The sequence below is a fragment of the Chiloscyllium plagiosum genome, unplaced genomic scaffold (genome assembly GCF_037043375.1).
Source record: "Chiloscyllium plagiosum isolate Xiang-an unplaced genomic scaffold, Cpla_swu_hap1 HiC_scaffold_35, whole genome shotgun sequence".
Classification (NCBI taxonomy): Eukaryota; Metazoa; Chordata; class Chondrichthyes; order Orectolobiformes; family Hemiscylliidae; genus Chiloscyllium; species Chiloscyllium plagiosum.
The window spans coordinates 16,332,230-16,352,562 of NW_028270173.1; the positions used below are offsets into that span (position 1 = coordinate 16,332,230).

General features: G+C 41.7%; 1 protein-coding gene across 3 annotated transcripts; it reads right to left on the reverse strand.

The window, feature by feature from the left end:
- Positions 1-948: 948 nt before the first annotated feature.
- zcchc17 (zinc finger, CCHC domain containing 17) lies at positions 949-17,953 on the reverse strand. Of its 3 annotated transcripts, none has more exons than XM_043678240.2 (9): positions 17,853-17,953; positions 16,319-16,442; positions 15,177-15,334; positions 15,016-15,073; positions 14,554-14,648; positions 13,611-13,702; positions 9,852-9,952; positions 5,376-5,503; positions 949-1,885 (listed from the first exon to the last, which is right to left on the reverse strand). In XM_043678240.2, exons 3-9 carry the CDS (start codon positions 15,216-15,218, stop codon positions 1,688-1,690), a joined length of 714 nt encoding a protein of 237 aa, XP_043534175.2. In that variant the 5' UTR covers positions 15,219-15,334; positions 16,319-16,442; positions 17,853-17,953; the 3' UTR covers positions 949-1,687. The 3 variants fall into 3 exon arrangements, with proteins under 3 accessions (XP_043534175.2, XP_043534174.2, XP_087835441.1); XM_043678239.2 differs by having other exon boundaries at positions 14,548-14,648; XM_087979315.1 differs by lacking the exons at positions 16,319-16,442; positions 17,853-17,953 and adding an exon at positions 16,147-16,309 and having other exon boundaries at positions 14,548-14,648.
- Positions 17,954-20,333: the final 2,380 nt, after the last annotated feature.

The window sequence follows — 20,333 nt, forward strand, 5'->3', positions numbered from 1 at the left end:
GATCTGTGACTGGAAGATTTACAAAGAGACACAAGGTCAGCAAGAAACAGATATAAGTGCTGGTGAAACGCAACAGGGAATGCACTGATGACAGGAAGAGTCGAGTCATAGAGCCGTAGAGATGTACAGCATGGAAACCGACCCTTCAGTCCAACTCATCCATGCTGACCAGATATCCTAAATTAATCTAGTCCCATTTGCCAGCACTTGGCCCATATCCCTCTAAACCCTCTCTATTCATATACCCACTCAGATGCCTTTTAAACATTTTAATTGTACTAGCCCTCACCACTCCCTCTGGCAGCTCATTCCATATACACATCACCCTCTGTGTGAAAAGGCTGCCCCTCTAGGTTCGTTTTAAATCTTTCCCCTCTCACCTATGCCCTCGTTTTGGACTCTCCCACCTCAGGGAAAAGACCTTGTCTATTTACACTATCCATGTCCCTGTTGTTAATTAATCTTGATCATTAAGATTATAAGGTTGTCTTGTTGACTCTGCACCAATTTGGTTCAGGTAGTAATCCAGAGATTATTGCTTTTTTAGTTCAGCCCATGGCTGCTCATATTCTCTCAGCAGAACCTCTTCCTAGTTATGATCCAGACAACTGGATCTTTCTCCTCCCACTCCAAATTCCTCTGCAGATAAAAGCATTCAAACCTTCCATTGCATTCCACTATACAGCTAGATTCTGTCTGATTTCTACCTCACATATACCCGTTTTTGCTCTACATCACATGTTGATAATAAAGTGATTCTGAATGTGGTTTGACAACTATAATCCATGGCTGATCTGTGACATATTGCTTTTGTGTATCTTGAGATGGCAACAAAAAATTTGGCATCTGTTGGCTAGTGGGTTATAAGATCAGAAATACAAGCAGTAGAAGCCTTTTGATGATAATCAAAGTGAGAAACTTTCACAAAATGTAACATTGGGAAAAGGCCAGGATTAGCAAAGGATGTAAATGTATTAATTTTTGAATTAAATACAATCAGAGTGGAGTTTAAAAAACAAAATTACCATGAGCAAGGTGAATACATTCTGTTCATTCAATTCCATCTCTAGCTCAGGGTCAAGGGATAGTTCAGCACAGAAGCAGCCCAATTTTCCCTGTGCTGGTTCTTTGGAAGAGCTAATTTATTCCCACACAAACCTTCCTCCTCACCTCCCCGAAAGCTCGTTCTTTTCAAGTACAATGCAATTGTCTTACAATTATGATGCAAGTGTATGAATGTTTAACACATTGGTTACAAACTGCTTTTTCTTTTGTCCAGTATTTTAATGAAGATATTATTTCATTTAAAATAAGCAGTTTCCATTAAAATATGGGTAAAGGAATTTTGAATGACTCGGGTTAAGTTATTTCTATGTTATTTTCACCCAATGCAATTACAGGGTCAAGGGATTCAATGTCGAGCAGCCACTCACCAGTCTGACCCATTTTGCAAAACACAAACTGAATTTTTTTAAAAAAAGTTTGATTTTGTAAAAGCCTTTCGCCGCAACAAAATAACACATCTGGTGTATTTCAAAATTTGGTTCAGACTTGGGAGAAAATACAAGAGTAAATTACTAAGAAACAAGAGGAGCACATCATTTCAGCCTTCTCTGGTGGGGGTTTCCATATACAGCTTGAGAACAACATGCAGGATTTCCAGTTTTCTTTAACAAAATACCAAGATTTAATCTCTCTTTCTGGATTTCTTATGCTTGTGCTTTTTATGCTTTTTCTTCTTGTGTGATCGTTGAGTTTTTTCCGAATGTTTATGTGCCTTGGGGGCTGAGCGGTCCTCCTCACTGCTCGAGTCTGACGATTCAGCAGAATTGGAATCAGAGGAAGACAGCTTGCCTTTACTTTTCTTCTGCTTCTTTACTTTATCCTGTAGAAGATCAAACCTTTAGTTGCACCAATATTTCGAAAATAGTTGCCTTTCAGAAAACAGAGACTGTATGTTGCTAAAACTGGGCTACGGTTATTTTGTCCTTTGAAATACATCAGCAGGTCATAACTCTCCTGGTTCGAGGTTTGACAAACTAAACCATTTTGCTGCAGTAACTGGTCACTGAACTGCCCTAGAAATAATATTGCTTTCCTGGAATTAAACTACACTTGTTTCTGCACTCGACTCTAGTGCTTAAACAAGAAGACTTACTTCTCGTAGATTCTTCTGAACTGAAAATAAAGCTATTGGCCTGACTTGTTTCATGACTTGCCATAAACTCAATAATATAAATACTTCCTCAAAAAGCAGTGGAGAAACTCAGCAGTTCTGGCAGCATTCATAGAGTGAAACAGAGGTAATGTTTAGGTCACTGGACTCAAAACATTAACTCTGTTTCGATCTCTCTCTCTCTCTAGATACTGCCAGATCTGCGGTGTTTCTCTTGCATGTTTTGTTTCAGACTTCCAGCATCTGTAGTTCTTTGTTTTTATATTAGTAAGAATGTTTTTCTATTAACACGATTGGAATTAGCAGTCACTGCAATTGACAAATTCTGGACTAAGTCAATATCCCAGAATGATTTGGATGTGAACACAGGAGGTATGGTTAGTAGGTTTGCAGGTGACACTAAAATTGAGGTGTGGTGGACAACGAGAAAGGTTACATCAGAGAATAATGGGGCCTTGATCAGATGGGCCAATGGATCAGGAGTAACAGATGGAGATTAATTTAGACAAATGTGAGGTGCTGCATTTTGGAAAGGCAAATCAGGGCAAGACTTATGCACATAATGGTAAGGCCCTGGGGAGTGTTGCTGAACAAAGAGGCTTGTGGAATGCAGATGCACAGTTCCTTGAAAGTAGAGTCCCAGGTAGAGAGGATAGTGAAGAAAGCGTTTGGTATGCTTGCCTTTGTTGGTCAGTGCATTGAGTATAGGAGGTGGGAGTTCATGTTGTAGCTGTACAGGACATTGGTGAGGCCATTTTTGGAAAACTGCGTGCAATTCTGGTCTCCCTACTATAGGAAGAATGCTGTGAAACTTGGAAGGGTTCAGAAAAGATTTACAAAGATGTGGCCAGGTTTGGAGGATTGGGCTATGGAGAGATGCTGAATAGGCTGGGATTGTTTTCCCCGGAGCGTCGGAGGCTGCGGAGTGATTTTAAAATCATGAGGGGTGTGGATAGGGTAAATAGGCAAGGTCTTTTCCCCACGGTAAGAGAGTCCAAAACTAGAAGGCATTAGTTTAAGCTGAAAGGGGAAAGATTTAAAAGGGACCTAAGGGGCAATTTTTTCACACAGAAGGTGGTGCATGTATGGAACAAGCTGCCAGAGGAAATGGTGGAGGCTGGTCCAATAACAACATTTAAAAGGCATCTGGATTGGTATATGAATAGGAAGGGTTTACAGGGATATGTCCCAAATGCTGCCAAATGGGACTAGATGAAGTTAGGATATCTGGTCAGCATGGATGAGTTGGACCATGCTCAACAGCTCTATGACTCTATGATTTCCTGACCATTTCTTGTGTAAAAATGCACTTCACAGAAATAACTAAAATTCATCTGTTTCTACTTTGAATTCTAAATTGTACACACACACACACACACACACACACACACACACACACACACACACACACACACACACACACAAAATACACATTTTTCATCACACTCTCCATTTATTTTATTCTAAACTTAAACTGGTTTCCTATAATCCTATGACTGTTGAATTCAGTTTTATAGATCCCTATGGAGATAGTGAGGTCTACAGATGTTGGAAAGTCAGACTCAATAAAATATGGAGTTGGAAAAAGCACAGCAGGTCACGCAGCAGAGGAGCAGGAGAGTTGACATTTCAGATTGAGACCCCTCATCAGGACTGGTGAGGGGGGAGAGGGGCTGAGAAATAAACAGAGGAAGGGGATGGAGCTAGGGGAAAGGTAGGCTGGATGGCGATAGGTGGATGCAGGTGATTGTGATTGGTCAGTGGGAAGGTTGGAATGGATAGCTAGGAAGGAAGATGATCCTACTAGGTCTTACTAATTGCTGTCCAATTCATGTACTGGAAAGTGGATCACATCAAGAAAGGACTGAACTGAATGATCATACGTCTGCAGTCAAAAAAAAACCTGACAATGGTCACTGACTGTCATTTCCTGTAAACAACTTCTTAAACAACTACTGATAAACACTGCAGAACTACATTTTTGCATTTTGATTCTTCAAGAGGACTGTAGTTTGAATTTTTCAATGTGAGTCTGCTCCTTAATTGAAGTACTGCATTCATTCCAATGTTGCAGAATGTATGTGACTCACCTTGCCAGTCTGCAGAAATATCAAATCAATGGGTTTCCTCAAGAATCAGTTCTACCACCAACCCTTTTTAGTTCACATACATAATTTTCTCCTGACTGGATTGTGGAATTTCGCCTGTGCTGAGGCCAATGACTTTACTGTCAAAATATTCATTCAAATCAGTGAGTTGCCCACCTTGTAACTCACATCGATGAGTGATGTGAAACTTGATGCAAAATACTGGCTGAAACAACATTTTCAATAAAGTACAGCTCAAACATAATTTTCCCAATGTTACAGCACCTCATGAATCTTTATTTTTCTATACCTTAAATGGTCAACATCATAAAGAGCACAGTCTAAAGAGTGCATCACCCATGCCTGGCCATAGCCTACAATTAAGGAATCAATTTATTACATTACATTATTAATTCTTTCTGATTTGTAGCAATCATTAACCTGGACAACAAACAATCCTTGATTACATTCACTAATTCACTTCAATGGCAAGAATAGTGGTCAAAAGATGTTGACCAAGCCTTGAATACTTTCCAAACCTGGGAATTCTACCACTTACAAACAGAAGGGCAGAAGCATGGGAACACCACAATTTGCAAGTTCCTCTCTAAGCCACACACCATCCTGATTTGGGATAACATCACCATTCCTGCACTGTTGCTGGGTTGAATCCTTGAACTCCCTCCCTAACTGCAATGTGCATACTTCCACCACAGGGATTGCAGTGTTTCAAAGCAGTTCGTCACCACTTTCCCATGAAGCAATTAATGTTGGGCAATAAATCCTGACTTTTCTAAGGATGTACACATCCCAAACAAGAATAAGCTCAACATCATTTCTGACCCAATGGACCATGAACAAGGCCTTACTTGGCCAGGTCATCCTTCTAAACTGCATCTGAACAGGGCAGAGATAAAACACATCAAAGCTTCACCAGTTTTATGACACCAGCAACAAATATCCTGGCAATCAAACATAAACCTGATGAGACCGCATGTCATTGAATCATGTCCATTAACTAAACTATCTGATGTTTTGCATGCAAGTGAGCACAGCTCTCTCAGATAGTTGGAATTATAGACTGAATATGCATTCGCTAAATAAATGAGTACCTTCTTTTTCTTCTTTGGAGGCTGAAATTCAGGTTGGCTGGAGCAGTCAGCTGGTTCCATCTCATCATCAGGAACGAGACTGTACTTAACACCACCAGGCTGCATGAAGCAGTCTTTCGCAAAATGTCCTAGCAAAGGAAACAAAGTTAGCCTAAGGTCCTTCTGAAATTGTCAGGCATTTTCGTTAAACACAAAACATTTCGTTCAACACAGGAGAAAAGAAATGTGACTTAAATAAGTGAAAGTTAATTCAAACTCAATTGCATCAGACTAATTTATCACAGAGACCATCAACACTGGGTCCAAACCTGCCTTTAAGCATGTATTCCCTTGGAGTGTGCTGTGGTGAGGCAGGTTGGATGGGAAATGCATCACTCAATCGTCAGCTAGAATAATCTAACAAAATTTCCACTTCTTAGCTTGGTAACAGTGAGCTTTCCACTGCATAACAGCATGTGCCAGGCAACAGGACCTTGTGGTCTGACCAGCTTACAACCCCATTCTTACGATGCTTGCTGCCATCAAATGAGAATTTTTAGGTCTTATTTCTTCTGGACCAGTAATCCTAAGGTCAGGATAATGACCTTTCATTCAAATCTAAGCACACTGCAGCTCATGGAATTTAAATTCAATTACTAGACAGGACCATGATAATTATCAGGGATTGTTGTAAAAGCCCATCTCATGCAATACTGTCTTTTGGGAAGGAATCTGCCATCAATATGACAGGCTTACATGTGACACTGGCTCCACAGCCTGTAGCTGACTGCCAATCTCTCTCTGAAATAGCCTAGCAAGACACTCAGCTCAGAGGTATTACTCATGAGGAACGGGAAACAAATCCTGGAATTGCACAGGCATTCACATTCCATGAAAGAACAAGAAAATAAAACCATCAGCACAAAGACAAATTGCTCTGCACCTATATAAAAGGATAAAGCTGAGTTAAAAAGTTCCAAAAGTTAAAGTTCTAAATTGGAGTAAGGCTAATTTTGACGATATTAGGCAAATAAATATGTACTTTATTGAAGATGATGTTTCAGCCAGTATTTTGCATATCACTCATCGATGTGAGTTCCAGGATGGACAACTCACTAATATGAGTGAATATTTTGACAGTAAAGTCATTGTCCTCAGCACAGGCGAACTTCTACAATCCAGTCAGGAGAAAATTGTGTATTGAACTAAAAAGAGTTGGTGGTGGAACTTGATCTTGAGGAAACCAATTGATTATTTCAAAAATTTATCAGGAGAGGCTATTCGCAGGTAAAGCGATGGTCGGAAAGTGGGAGATCTCCAAAAATGAGGTAGCGAGAGTCCAGAGGCACTATAGCCCAGTTAGTGTGAAAAGCAAGGCTGGTAGGTATAGGGAATGCTGAATGACTAGAGAAATTGAGGCTCTGGGAAAGAAAAAGAAGGCAGTATATGGTAGGTATAGACAACTGGGATCAAGCAAATCCCTCAAGGACTTTTACACTTAATAGTATGGGCCTGGGGAGTTGCTGAGAAAAGAGACCTTGCGGTTCTCAGTGGACTCGCAGGTAGACAAGCTACTGAAGACGACATTTGGTATGCTTGCCTTTATTGGTCGGTACATTGAATACAAGAATTGGGATATCATGTTGTGGCAGTACAGGATACAGTGGAACTTCAATTATCCGAATATCAATTATCGGAATAATTGGGAGTGGAGGCGGACTGGGTGGGGGCAGGGTGGGAGCAGACAGGGTTCGGGGGGAAGAAGTTGGGGGACACATGCGTGTTGGGGGCGCAGACAGGGTTGGAGGCAGGCGGGGTACCAGGGGCTCGCGTACGGTGTGCTGCTGTCTAGCATCCTGAACAGGGAGCAGACTTCACAGAAAATTCCAAGTCACAGAGGAAAACAATTAACCAAATAATCAATTATCCGAATGAAATAGTGCCCGCCCACCTCATTTGGATAATCGAGGTTCCTCTAGATTGGTTAGGCCAATTTTGACATACTGCATTCAATTCTGGTCTCCCCTGAAAGATGGCATAAAAGATTTACAAGGATGTTGCCAGAGTTGGAGGGTTTCAGCTACAAATCATGAACAGCATTGACATTGAAAAATAGCCAAGATCTTTTTCCCCAAGGTAAGGAAATCCAGAACTACTGGGCATAGGTTTAAGGTGAGAGAAGAAAGATTTAAAGGGAACCTAATGGGCAACTTTTTCATGCAGGTGTGTTGTTTCGATGTTGCCAGAGGGAGTAGTGGAGGCTGGTATAATTACAACATTTAAAAGACATCTGGATGGATAGATGAATAGGAAGGGTTGACAAGGATATGGGCCAAGTGCTGGCAAATGGGACTAGATTAATTTAGGATATCTGATCAGCATGAACGAGGTGGACCGAAAGGTTTGTTTCTGTGCTATGCAACTCTATGGTGCTACAGCTGCAACACGGTTTCATCCTTAGACGTGATTTGGAGGTGCTGGTGTTGGACTGGGGAGTACAAAATTAAAAATCACACAACACCAGATGATAGTCCAACAGGTTTATTTGGAAGCACTAGCTTTCGGAGCACTGCTCCTTCATTAGGTGATTGTGGAGTATAAGATCGTACGAGACAGAATTTATAGCAAAAGTTTACAGTGCGATGCAACTCAAATGCTACCTGAAAAAGACTTGGATTGTTTGTTAAGTCTCTCATTTTTTTAGAATGACTATGTTGGTTTCAGTTCTTTCATACATAAATCCCAAAACATGTTTTAAAATTACATTCTCAAGTGAACTCTAACAATAATGCTATGTCAGCTCAGATAACACATTAAATGTGTACAGTTAAAGTCTGTCTGTCTGCGTTCCAATGCTCAGACTGATTCTGAGATCAGGTTAGACTCCTTACAGTATGGAAACAGGCCCTTTGGCCCAACAAGTCCACGCCGACTCTCTGAGAGTATCTCACCCAGACCCATTCCCCTACATTTACCCCTGACTATGGGCAATTTAGCATGGACAATTCACCTAACCTGCACATCTTTGGATTGTGGGAGCAAACCGGAGCACCCGGAGGAAACCCACACAGACACAGGGAGAATGTGCAAACTCCATCCGAGGTGGGAATCGAACTTGGGCCCCTGGCACTGAGGCAGCAGTGCTAACCAATGAGCCCCCGTGCCACCCCTGTATTCTATATCTAAAAAAGGGATTTACAGAATCTTAAATGGATTCATGCAGTTTTTGAACAAAATAAAATGTAATTCTGAAAGTACAAATTCACCCCACAAATTTATATGCATGTGCGTGCATGGTGGGCTGTAAGTGTCTGTGAGAGTGTGTGTGCATGCATGTGTATGTGTGCGTGAGTGTAAAGGGGTATACGTCTGTGAGAGATACGTATGTGGGTGTGAATGTGGAGGGCTGTGCATGTGTGCGCGAGGGTGTGTGTGGTGTGTGTGGGTGGGTCACCTGTAGTGTGACATGAACCCAAGGTCCCGGTTGAGGCCAGCTCCACGGGTACCGAACTTGGCTATCAGCCTCTGCTCAACCAATTTGCATTGTTGCCTGTCCCGAAGTCTGCCTTGGAGGATGGTCACCTGAAGGTCTGAGGCCAAATGTCCCGGACCCCTGAAGTTTTCCCCGACTCAGAGGGAACACTCCTGTCTGGTAATAGTTGTGCGGTGTCCATTCATCTGTTGCCGTAGCCTCTGCTCGGTCTCGCCAATATACAATGCTTCAGGGAATTCTTGCCTACAGTGTATGAAACACACAACGTTGGCCGAGTCACATGAGCACCTGCCACGTGGAATGGTGATATCCATGTCAACACTCTGACACATGTTGCAGTGTCTGCCGAAACAGGGTTGTATGGTGTTGTCCTGAAGGCCGAGCTGACATGGCACCTCCTATCGTTAAAGTTCACTTGAGAATATAACTTTAAAAAAGTTCTGGGATTTACATTTGAAAGAACTGAAACTAACATGGCCATTCTAAAAGATGAGAGACTTAACAAACAATCCAGGTCTTTTTAAATATATCATTTTAGTTGCATCACACTGTAAATGTTTGTTCTACTTTCTACGTCTTACGATCTTATACTGCATAAACACCTGATGAAGGAGCAGTGGTCCGAAAGCTAGTGCTTCCAAATCTACCTGCTGGACTATAACCTGGTGATGTGTGATTTTTAACTTTATACATCCTTAACTAAGTATCAAACTTAAAAAGAAGGCAAAACCACTTAGCGTCCTAGAGCTTGAGATTGACAAGAAATTTACTGACTCCCCAACTGACGCAGTTAAAATTACAAACTCAAAACAGAAACTGCTGGAAAAGCTCAGCAGGTCTGGCAATACCCGTTAAGAGAAATCAGAGTCAAAATTTCGGGTCCAGTGACCCTTCCTCAGAACCAGAATTAACAGCACGTACCAAGGTCCCCAAAAGGATGTATTTAAGCTATTACTTTAGAAACTCCTAACATCAAATAAAAACAATTAGGACATGTTGCATACCTTTACATCCACATTTTTTGCAAACTGTGTTTAGAACGGCTTCAAGTTTTATTTTCTGCCCTGTAAAATCTTTGAACTTGCGCTTCCTTCTTTCATCCTGGCTACAAACAAAAATCCCATAAAAGGTAGAATTAATCCCCTGTGGACAATAATATCATGCCCATTTATCCTCCATTTTCTCTTCTACGCATCCTCTAGTTATAAGAGCGAAGCTCCATTTTTGCATGTCATACACCATCATAAATCTGAAACTTTATTCATCTCTTTCTGTTAAGCAAATTATTCATTTGGAACACAAAGTTAAAACAGAAAACACATGCTGAGAAGGATCTCAGGTTTTGATAAATGGTCAAAAAATTCCAAGCTTTGGGAAGCTGAGCAACAGATCATTGTGCACTGATTCAGTTTTTCACAATTATCATACTACTTTGTGGATCATTGGAATCTTTTCTGGGTAGAAGCGACCTGTACAAGAAGGATGGATTGCACCTGAATTGAAAGGGGACTAATCTACTGGCAGGGAGATTTGCTAGAGCTGTTCAGGAGGATTTAAATTAGTAAGGTGGGGAGGTGGGGGTGGGGGCTGGGAAATAGTGAGGAAAAAGATCAATCTAAGACTGGCATAGTTGGGAAAGGCAGCAAGTCAAACAGTCAGGGCAGGCAGGAACAAAGCAGACAACAAGGTAGGACTGATAAATTAAATTGCATTTATTTCAATGCAAGAGGATTAACAAGGAAGGCACATGAACTCAGGAACTGGGATATCATAGCAATTACAGAAACATGGCTCAGGGATGGAGAGGACTGGCAACTTAATGTTCCAGGAAACAAATGCTATAGGAAGGATAGAAAGGGGGGACAAGAGAGGGGTAGGAGTGACATTTTTGATAAGGGATAGCATTACTGCTGTACTTGGGGAGGATATTCTGAGAATAATTCTAAGAAAGTCATTGGGGTGGAACTGAGAAATATGAAAGGGATGATCACCTTATTGGGATTGTATTATAGACCTTCTAAAAGCCAGTGGGAAATTGAGAAACACATTTGTAAGGAGATTTCAGTTATCTGTATGAAAAATAGGATGGTTATGGTAGGAGATTTAAACTTTCCAAACATAGACTGGGACTGCCATAGTGTTAGGGGTTTAAATTTGTTAAGTGTGCACAAGAAAGCGCGTACTAGAGAGCAATTTGTTAAAGTACGGACAAGAAAATTTTCTGGTTAAGTATGTGGATGTACCGACTAGAGAGGGTGCAAAACTTGAACTTCTGTTGGTAAATAAGGCAGGGCAGATGACTGAGGTGTCAGTGGGGGAGCACTTTGGGGCCAGCAACCATAATTTTATTAGTCTTAAAGTACTGATGGAAAAAGAATAGACCAGATCTAAAAGTTGTAGTTCTAGGTGGTAGGTGTAGGGAATGCTGGATGACGAGAGAAATTGAGGTTTTGGCTAAGGAAAAGAAGGAAGCATATATCAGGTATAAACAGGAAGGATCGAGTGAATCCTTATAAGACTGTAAAGGGAGTAGGAGTATACTTAAGAGGGAAATCAGGAGGACAAAAAGGAGACATGAGACAGCTTTAGCAAATAAATATATTAAGGACAAAAGGGTAACTAGGGCGAGAATAGGGTCCCTCAAAGATCAGCAAGGCAGTCTGTGTGTGGAGCCACAGGAGATGGGGAAGATACTAAATGAGTATTTTGCATCAGTGTTTACTGTGGAGAAGGACTTAGATGATACAGAATGTGGGCAAACAGATGGTGACATCTGGAAAAATGTCCATATTAGAGGAGGTGGTGCTGGATGGCTTGAAATGCATAAAAATGGATAAATCCCAGGACCCGATCAAGTGCACCCTAGAATTCTGTGGGAAGCTAGAGAAGTGATTGCTGGGTCCCTTGAACAAATATTTGTATCATTGATAGTCACAGGTGAGGTGCCGGAAGACTGAAGGTTGGTTAATGTGGTGCCACTATTTAAGAAAGGTGGCGAGGAAAAGTAGGGAACTATAGGCTGGTGACCCTGACATCACTGGTGGGAAGTTGTTGGAGGGAATCATGACGGACAGGATTTACATGTATTTGGAAAGGCAAGGACTGATTAGAGATAGTCAGCATGGCTTTGTGCCCGAGAAATCATGTCTCATAACTTGATTGAGGTGTTTGAGGAAGTAACAAAGAGGATTGATGAGGGCAGAGCAGTTGATGTGATCTATATGGATTTCAGTAAGGTGTTCAACAAGGTTCCTCATGGGAGACTGGTTAGCAAAGTTAGATCTCATGAAATACAGGGAGAAGCACCTATTTGGATACAAAACTGGCTCGAAGGTAGAAGACAGAGGGTGGTGGTGGAGAGTTGCTTTTCAGACTGGAGGCCTGTGACCAGTGGAGTGCCACAAGGATCGGTGCTGGGCCCTCTACTTTTCGTCATTTATATAAATCATTTGGATGTGAACATAGGAGGCATATGTAGTAAGTTTGCAGATTACACCAAAATTGGAGATGTAGTGGACAGTGAAGATTACCTCAGAGTACAATGGGATCTTGATCAGATGGGCCAATGGGCTGAGGAGTGGCAGATGGAGTTTAATTTAGGTAAATGTGAGGTGCTGCATTTTGGAAAAGCAAATCAGAGCAGGACTTACGCACATTATAGGAAGGTCTTGGGGAGTATTTCTGAACAAAGAGACCTTGCAGTTCAGGTTCATTGTTCCTTGAAATTAGAGTCACAGGTAGATAGGATAGTGAAGAAGGCTTTTGGTTTGCTTTCCTTTCTTCGTCAGAGTATTGAGTACAAGAATTGGGAGATCATGTTTTGGCTGTACACTACATTGGTTAGGCTACTTTTGGAATATTGCGTGCAATTCTGGTCTCCTTCCCATCAGAAGGATTGTTATGAAACTGGAAAGGATTCAGAAAAAATTTACAAGGATTTTATTTAGATTAGATTAGATTACTTACAGTGTGGAAACAGGCCCTTTAGCCCAACAAGTCCACACTGACCCGCCGAAGCACAACCCACCCAGACCCATTCCCCTACATTTACCCCTTCACCTAACACTATGGCAATTTAGCATGGCCAATTCACCTGACCTGCACATTTTTGGACTGTGGGAAGAAACTGGAGCACCCGGAGGAAACCCACGCAGACATGGGGAGAATGTGCAAACTCCACACAGACAGTCGCCTGAGGCTTGAATTGAACCTGGGTCTCTGGTGCTGTGAGGCAGCAGTTCTAACCACTGTGCTACCGTGTTGCCAGGGTTGGAGGATTTGAGCTATAAGGAGAGGCTGAATAGGCTGGGGATGTTTTCCCTGGAGCATGAGAGGCTGAGGGGTGACCTTATACAGTTTTATAAAACCACGAGGGGCATGGATAGGATAAATGGACAATATCTTTTCCCTGGGATGAGGGAGTCCAGAACTAGAGTGCATAGGTTTAGGGTGAGAGGGGAAAGCTATAAAAGGGAGCCAAGAGGTAACTTTTTCACACAGAGGGTAGTGTGTGTATGGAATGAGCTGCCAGAGGAAATGGTGGAGGTTGGCACAATGACAACATTTAAAAGGCATCTGGATGGGTATATGAATAGGAAGGGTTTAATGGGATATGGGCCAAGTGCTGGCCAATTGGACAAGATTAGGTAAGGATATCTGGTCGGCATGAACAAGTTGGACCGAATGGTCTGTTTCTGTACTGTACATCTCTATGACTCTATGTTACAAGAAAACAAGCCAAAGCCTTGATCAAAAACACATACTCAAGAATAACGTTATTTGGATCGAGGTCCTTCCCAGATCCCTGATTAACAGCCTTCATTGAAAGAGAAAGCTTGACTTTGCCATCCTTTACCTTAAAACAAAAGCTTAGTTTTAATTGTCGTCATATATCATACACAAGAGCTTCATCCCAAAAAGAAAACCTGCCGCCGTGTACATATAAAGAGCAGGGACTCTGTAATGTAAAGAAGGATAGATTTAAAGATGACTGCCCACCGCAGCCTTTCCATGTCCACATGGATACTGACAAACCTGTTCCATTTGCAACTGTTCTCTGTTCTAATGAGAGGTCACCAAGCTGAAAAATTAACTTGGTTTTCTTTCCTGACAAACCTTCCAGACCTGCTGTGTATTTCCATAATTTCGTTGGGATAAATAACAAAAGGGAAACTCTATGATGGGCTGGAAGGCAGGTGAATTTAAATGACAAAAGGGATGATGGCGCAAAGTAAAAAGAGATGGTAATCAGATGGATATAAAACGATTGGTTTAAAAGGATGCAACACCTTGACAAACAGTTGCCACTAATTAAACAAAATGTGAGGGTGGTAGAGTTACTGATCGGAATTAATTTTTCTCATTTTGTCATTTAATTTCTCCTACTTTCTGCCCTACCATTCCTTACATTTTGATCCTTCTTCCTCTCTTGCTGCTTTGTTGTGAGGAATGATTGCCAAACTTCTCTCAGATAGCAGCTGACCTGGTAACCTCAGCATTTTCAATTTCATTAAAAGTGCTTGAACTGAAAAAGTCTTACAAGCACCGTGACAAAATTGTTCATCCATTTATAATCAACATCTACTAAATTCTGCTGCACTTTGGAAACTCAGCAATTTATTCCATAGACCAGCAGAGGAAAGAAACTGGAAAAATGATCTGAAGATTGCATGCAGCTTCAAAAGTGTCCAGGGTTAGCACCTGTACCTCTTTCCCGATTACTTTAACCTTTTCTCCAACATCAACAATCTCAGAGGGATTATCCACACGGCTTGCTGACATGTGCGACTTGTGGACCAGACCTGAAAAATAATACAAGCATTCCGTCAATTAATCCTAGCCACAGTGGCCCCACAACCTTGGGTACTGGGCACATCACTCAGTAACTTTCACTGTTATGGCAGAGCTCCCTAATCTGTTGAGATTTCTTACATATACCACTGAGACTGCTACTTTGCTTTAAAAGAGTGAGCTTTGAAAAATTCACAACTGGCATCAAATATTGAATGAGGCAACTTCTAAAACAGGGAATATCAAATTTTGCAAGAGTCACAATGATGTCATATGTTTAGCGTTATTCAGTGATTAGAAAGTGAAGTTTACAAATGTCATCTAAGTATAAAACAATAAAATATACATATTGTGCACCAAATTGTAGCAACACTTTACCTTGTCGCTTGCAACCCGGAATTTTAATAAATGCTCCATATTCTGTTACAGATGCAACCTGAAAAATTAATTTGAGTTGAATTTTTTTTGCCACCAGTCAGAACTGAAAGAGAGTTATGGACAGTGCACATAAGAATGTGTGTATACATCGAAAGATATACCTCGCCTTGTAATATCATGTACAGTTCAGGCAAGTCTTCCATCTTTATACAACCTACAGTATATTAAGAAAAGAGTAGAACCCTTGAAAGATGCTTGAGATGACGACCATATTCCAGATAAACATTTATTTCAAACTGTCTTCTTCTATCAGGAAGATCTGGATTAAAGAAACAAAAATATACAGGTTTTGAAAACATACACTCATGCATCTGGTGCAATTCTGACAAAGTTGCATTTCCCGATCACCCGCAAGTGATGTTGGGTCTTAGTGAATTGCTGTAAATCATGAAATTTCATTCACCTGCAATTCCTTCAGCAACAATTAATTATCCCAAACCAGAAATACTATGTTCAGCAAAGTTCTATGGACAAATTACTTGTTACATTATATCAGCTTATTTGCTCTTGGCTGGCTTCATTAGAAAAAAAGTGCTGGAGAGAATAGAGATGTCAATATCTCCCGGTGTAGCTTTTATAAAGCTTCCATTCATGAAAAACTGTGCAAGTACCAGCCAGCCTTCTGACTGAAACAAAAGATGTTGCATTTCAAAATTCACATCACTTATCCTTGAAACATAGAATCTATACAGCGTGAAACAAGCCATTCAGCCCAACTAGTCCATACCAACCCTCCGAAGATTAACACACCCAGACCCATTCCCCTACCCTATTACTCTACATGTACCCCTGACTAATGCACCTAACCTCCACAACTCTGAACACTATGGGCAATTTAGCATGGCCAATTTACCTAATCTGCACATCTTTGGATTGCGGGAGGCAGCCGGAGCACCCGGAGGAAACCCAGCAGACATAGGGAGAATGTGCAAAATTAAAGGGTACATATAAAAAGTAAATTCAGACTATCACTATCTGAAGAGTTATTGGAGCCTACTGCAACGGCTGAATCACTAGTTATAGTGCTCTACAATCTGAATCAATGTTATTAACTAGCATGCAACTGCTTACCTAACACTTTTCAGGCTGTTTGTTTGTCATTGTGAGTTGCCTCTGAGCCAACCCATCTCAGCACTTTTCTCCTCATATATCTATGGTTGCAGGTACATTACTACAGGTATCCTAATAAGCAACAAGTTTTATTAACACTTGCTCTGATGTCATGGTCAGCAATGGCACTCACTACTAACTCCGAAGAAAGCTCTCCACAAAGATCAAGATATCTCAATGGCGTGAGTTATCCTTTCCTAATCAATGTTGGAACCCGATGCCTCGGCATGCAGCAGCACTGATGTTCGTAAGTCGACCTGAAAGCAGATAAACCTCTGATCACAATTAAATTTTCACACACAATAAACCAGAAAATAAAAGCGCATGTCATGTCATTCACAGTGTCTCTGAATACTCATATAAGAAAATGAAGTATTGTAAATGGATTCAGGTCAATGTTAAATCAGAGGCAATGCTTTCATGAAATATATACTTTTTTCAAAAAAAATATTAATATGGAAAGATCTAATATTCTACAAACATAAAAGAAAGCTTTCAAGTGCTTTTGAGGTTTAGAAGCAGTGTCCCTACTTATGGGCCAGAAGGTTTAAGTTTATCCAACCTTCTATAGGAGTGTGTTCACAACATACCTGATGACACTTTTAAAAAATATACAAGTAAGTTTTTTATGGTCAAGGAAGTGCTTAGCAGGAGCTGTGAAGTTAGCACAACATTATAAATGCATTTACATTGCACTGCATAGAATATGAATCTTTCAAAGGGTTTCCATTTCACAGAAGGGAGAAAGGCAGCCAGTGCTAGAGTGCAAATTTACAATAACGCACAGAATTTTCCATTGATTGCACTCTGGGGAGTGATTCCAGCACTGTATGCCGTAGGGAACTGAATAATTACAGTCATGATTTGGAGATGCCAGTGTTGGACTGGGGTAGTACAAAGTTAAAAATCACACAACACCAGGTTATAATCGAGAGTGTGGTGCTGGAAAAGCACAGCAGGTCAGCAGCATCCAAGGAGCAGGAAAATCGACATTTCAGGCAAAAGCCCTTCATCAGTGGAGCAGCGTTCTAAAAGCTAGTACTTCCAAATAAACCTGTTGGACTATAACCTGGTTTTGTGTGATTTTTAACTGAATAATTACAGGACTTTTGTGTTACTCTGCACCAATATGGACATACTGTTAGATTCAGTGCAGTAATGAGCACAAACACAGACAGTTTCTCCACTGTTACCAATTCAAACTCTGGGCAACAAATGAGCAACAAAAGACATTCAAGATCACATAGCTCACACATCCAAATCCTAAGGCAAGTGAAGGGAAGAAACCGATTTAATCAAACCTAACCTAAGCAAGCCAAGGTGGTACTGTAATCTGACACAGAAACATAATTTCACAAAGTCTCCCTCTGTTTTGTCTCCCCAGGTTCTGCCAGACCTGTTGATTTTATTTCAGGCCTCCAGCATCTGCAGTCTTTTACTTTACTGTATTGTAATTTCACAGGGATTCCTTTGGGACTCCTGATGCACATTCTGCAGTATAACTGGAATCCAGCAGTTGTACATAATGCTTTCCAGCTACCAGTCACTACAAGGTGACCTCAAACTAAATTGCCAGGTTAAATGTCTGGCCAGTTAATCAGAACATCACAGACAACACACACAGATAAAGACAGAAACAAAAATAAGTTGCAATATCATCCACAAACCAAGGGCCTGGTCAACCTGGAACCTTCACAAGCTGGAATCGATGGGGCGGGGCCTCACGCGATGTGACTTGCACCCGCCGTTTGATTGGCGTCGCGGTTCTCCAATCAGCTCCGGAGCGTATGATACGTCTCCGCCCATCCCGTCTCGATCGATGTCGAGACCGACCAATTGGCGCCGGCTCCTTCCTGTTCCGGTGAACCAATGAGGAGCCTCGTTGTTGGGAGGCAGCGGCATGGGGACGAGTCTTGCAGCGGGAGGTACCGGCCGGCGAGTACGGGAAGGTCATTCAATGGAGGCCGCGATGTCTGTTTAATGGCTTCTGACTGTTGGACGGCAAAGCAGTCAAATGATTGCACTTCGTCACCCGTTTGTCAATCTAGAACTAGGTGCACAAATTAATAAATGAGCGACTCGCTAACACCCAGAGGCATAATTAAAAATCACACAACGCCAGGTTATAGTCCAACAGGTTTATTTGGAAGTATTAGCTTTCAGAGCGCTGCTCCTTCATCAGGTAACTCCACATCATGGCAACCCAGAGGCATGTACAGCGGCAGCAGCAACGACAACAACAACAACAACAACATACTTGGCATCATCGAAGTAAACAGCCCCTTCAGTCCAACTCGACCGGATATCCTAACCTAATCATTTGGTCCACATCCCTCTAAAGCCTCCCTACTCATATACCCATCCAGATGCCTTTTAAATGTTGTAATTGTACCAGCCTCCACCACTTCCTCTGGCAGCTCATTCCATACACGTCCCACCTTCTGTGTGAAAAAGTTGTCCCTCATGTTCCTTTTTAAATCTTTTCCCTCACACCTTAAACCTATTCCCTCTATTTTTGTACACTCTTACCCTGGGAAGAAGACCTTGGCTGCTCACCCTATCCACCTCTCCCTCTTGATTTTATAAATCTCTATAATATCACCCCATAAACTCTGATGCTCCAGGGAAAATGACCCCAGCCTGTTCAGCCTGTCGCTTGTAAGTCTTTTATGCACACTTTCAAGTTTAACAACATCTTTTGCATAGTGGGGAGAGCAGACTTGAATGTAGTATTCAAAAAGCAGAAGTCCATTGGTTGTAAACTTACAGAGTGAGGGAGATCAATGTTCTTGGATATTGAAACTTAGCAGGGCATTGCACAGTTTAGGTGGCAGTTAATACAATAGAATAGATTTTGAGCAAGGAATGCATGGGAATAGATCTAAAGTAAGGTCAGTAATAGGGTGACAGGCAGGAAAGACTAAATGACCAGAAATGACACCATTCCTGATGAAGGGCTTTTGCCTGAAACATCAATTTTCCTGCTCCTCAGATGCTACCTGACCTGCTATGCTTTTCCAGCACCACTCTAACCATGACCAGAAATGTTGTTCCACCGCAGCCAAAGGGAAGTGGAGGTGGGAGAAAGAAACAAAAGATGTCACATAGATGAGTTAACTGCAGGAAAGGTAAGAGAGGTAGGCAGCTAGTGCAGGAGCCTTCTGTGGCTATATACATTTCAAACAAGTATGCTGTTTTGGAAAATGTAGGGTGTGATGGATTCTCAGGGGAGTGTAGCACAAACAGCTAATTGAGACTGGCTCTAATGCAATGAGGGTTATGTCGGGTTCCAAGAGATCAATTGTGTTAGGGGACTCTCTTGTCCAAGGTACAGACAGACGTTTCTGTGGCCAGCAGCAAAAAATCAGAATGGTGTATTGCTTCCCTGATGCCAGGATCAAGAATGTCTCTGAGAGGGTGCAAAATGTTCTCAAGGTGGCAAAGGGCCAGCATGAGGTCCACATAGGAACCAATGACATAGGAAGGGAAAAGGTTGAGATTCTGAAGGAATATTACAGACAGTTAGGCAGAAATTTAAAAAGGAGGTCTTCGAGAGTAGTAATATATGGATTACTCCCAGTGCTACAAGCTAGTGAGGGAGGAATAGGAGGATAGAGCAGATGGATGCACGGCAGAGGAGCTGGTGCATGGGAGAAGGATTCACATTTTTGGACCATTGGATCTCTTTTGGGGTAGAAGTGACCTGTACAAGAAGGACGGATTGCATCTAAATTGGAAGGAGACTAATATAGTGGCAGGGAGATTTGCTAGAGCTGCTTGGGAGGATTTAAACTAGTAAGGTTGGGGGGGGGGGGGGGGGGGGGGGGGTTAACCCAGGGAGATAGTGAGGAAAGAGATCAATCTGAGACTGGTACAGTTGAGAACAGAAGTGAGTCAAACAGTCAGGGCACCTGGGACAAGGTAGGACTAATAAAGTGTATTTATTTCAATGCAAGGGGCCTAACAGGGAAGGCAGATGAACTCAGGGCATGGTTAGGAACATGGGACTGGGATATCATAGCAATTACAGAAACATGGCTCAAAGATGGGCAGGACTGGCAGCTTAATATTCCAGGATACAAATGCTATGGGAAGGATCGAAAGGGAGGCAAGAGAGTTGGGGGAGTGGCATTTTTGATAAGGGATAG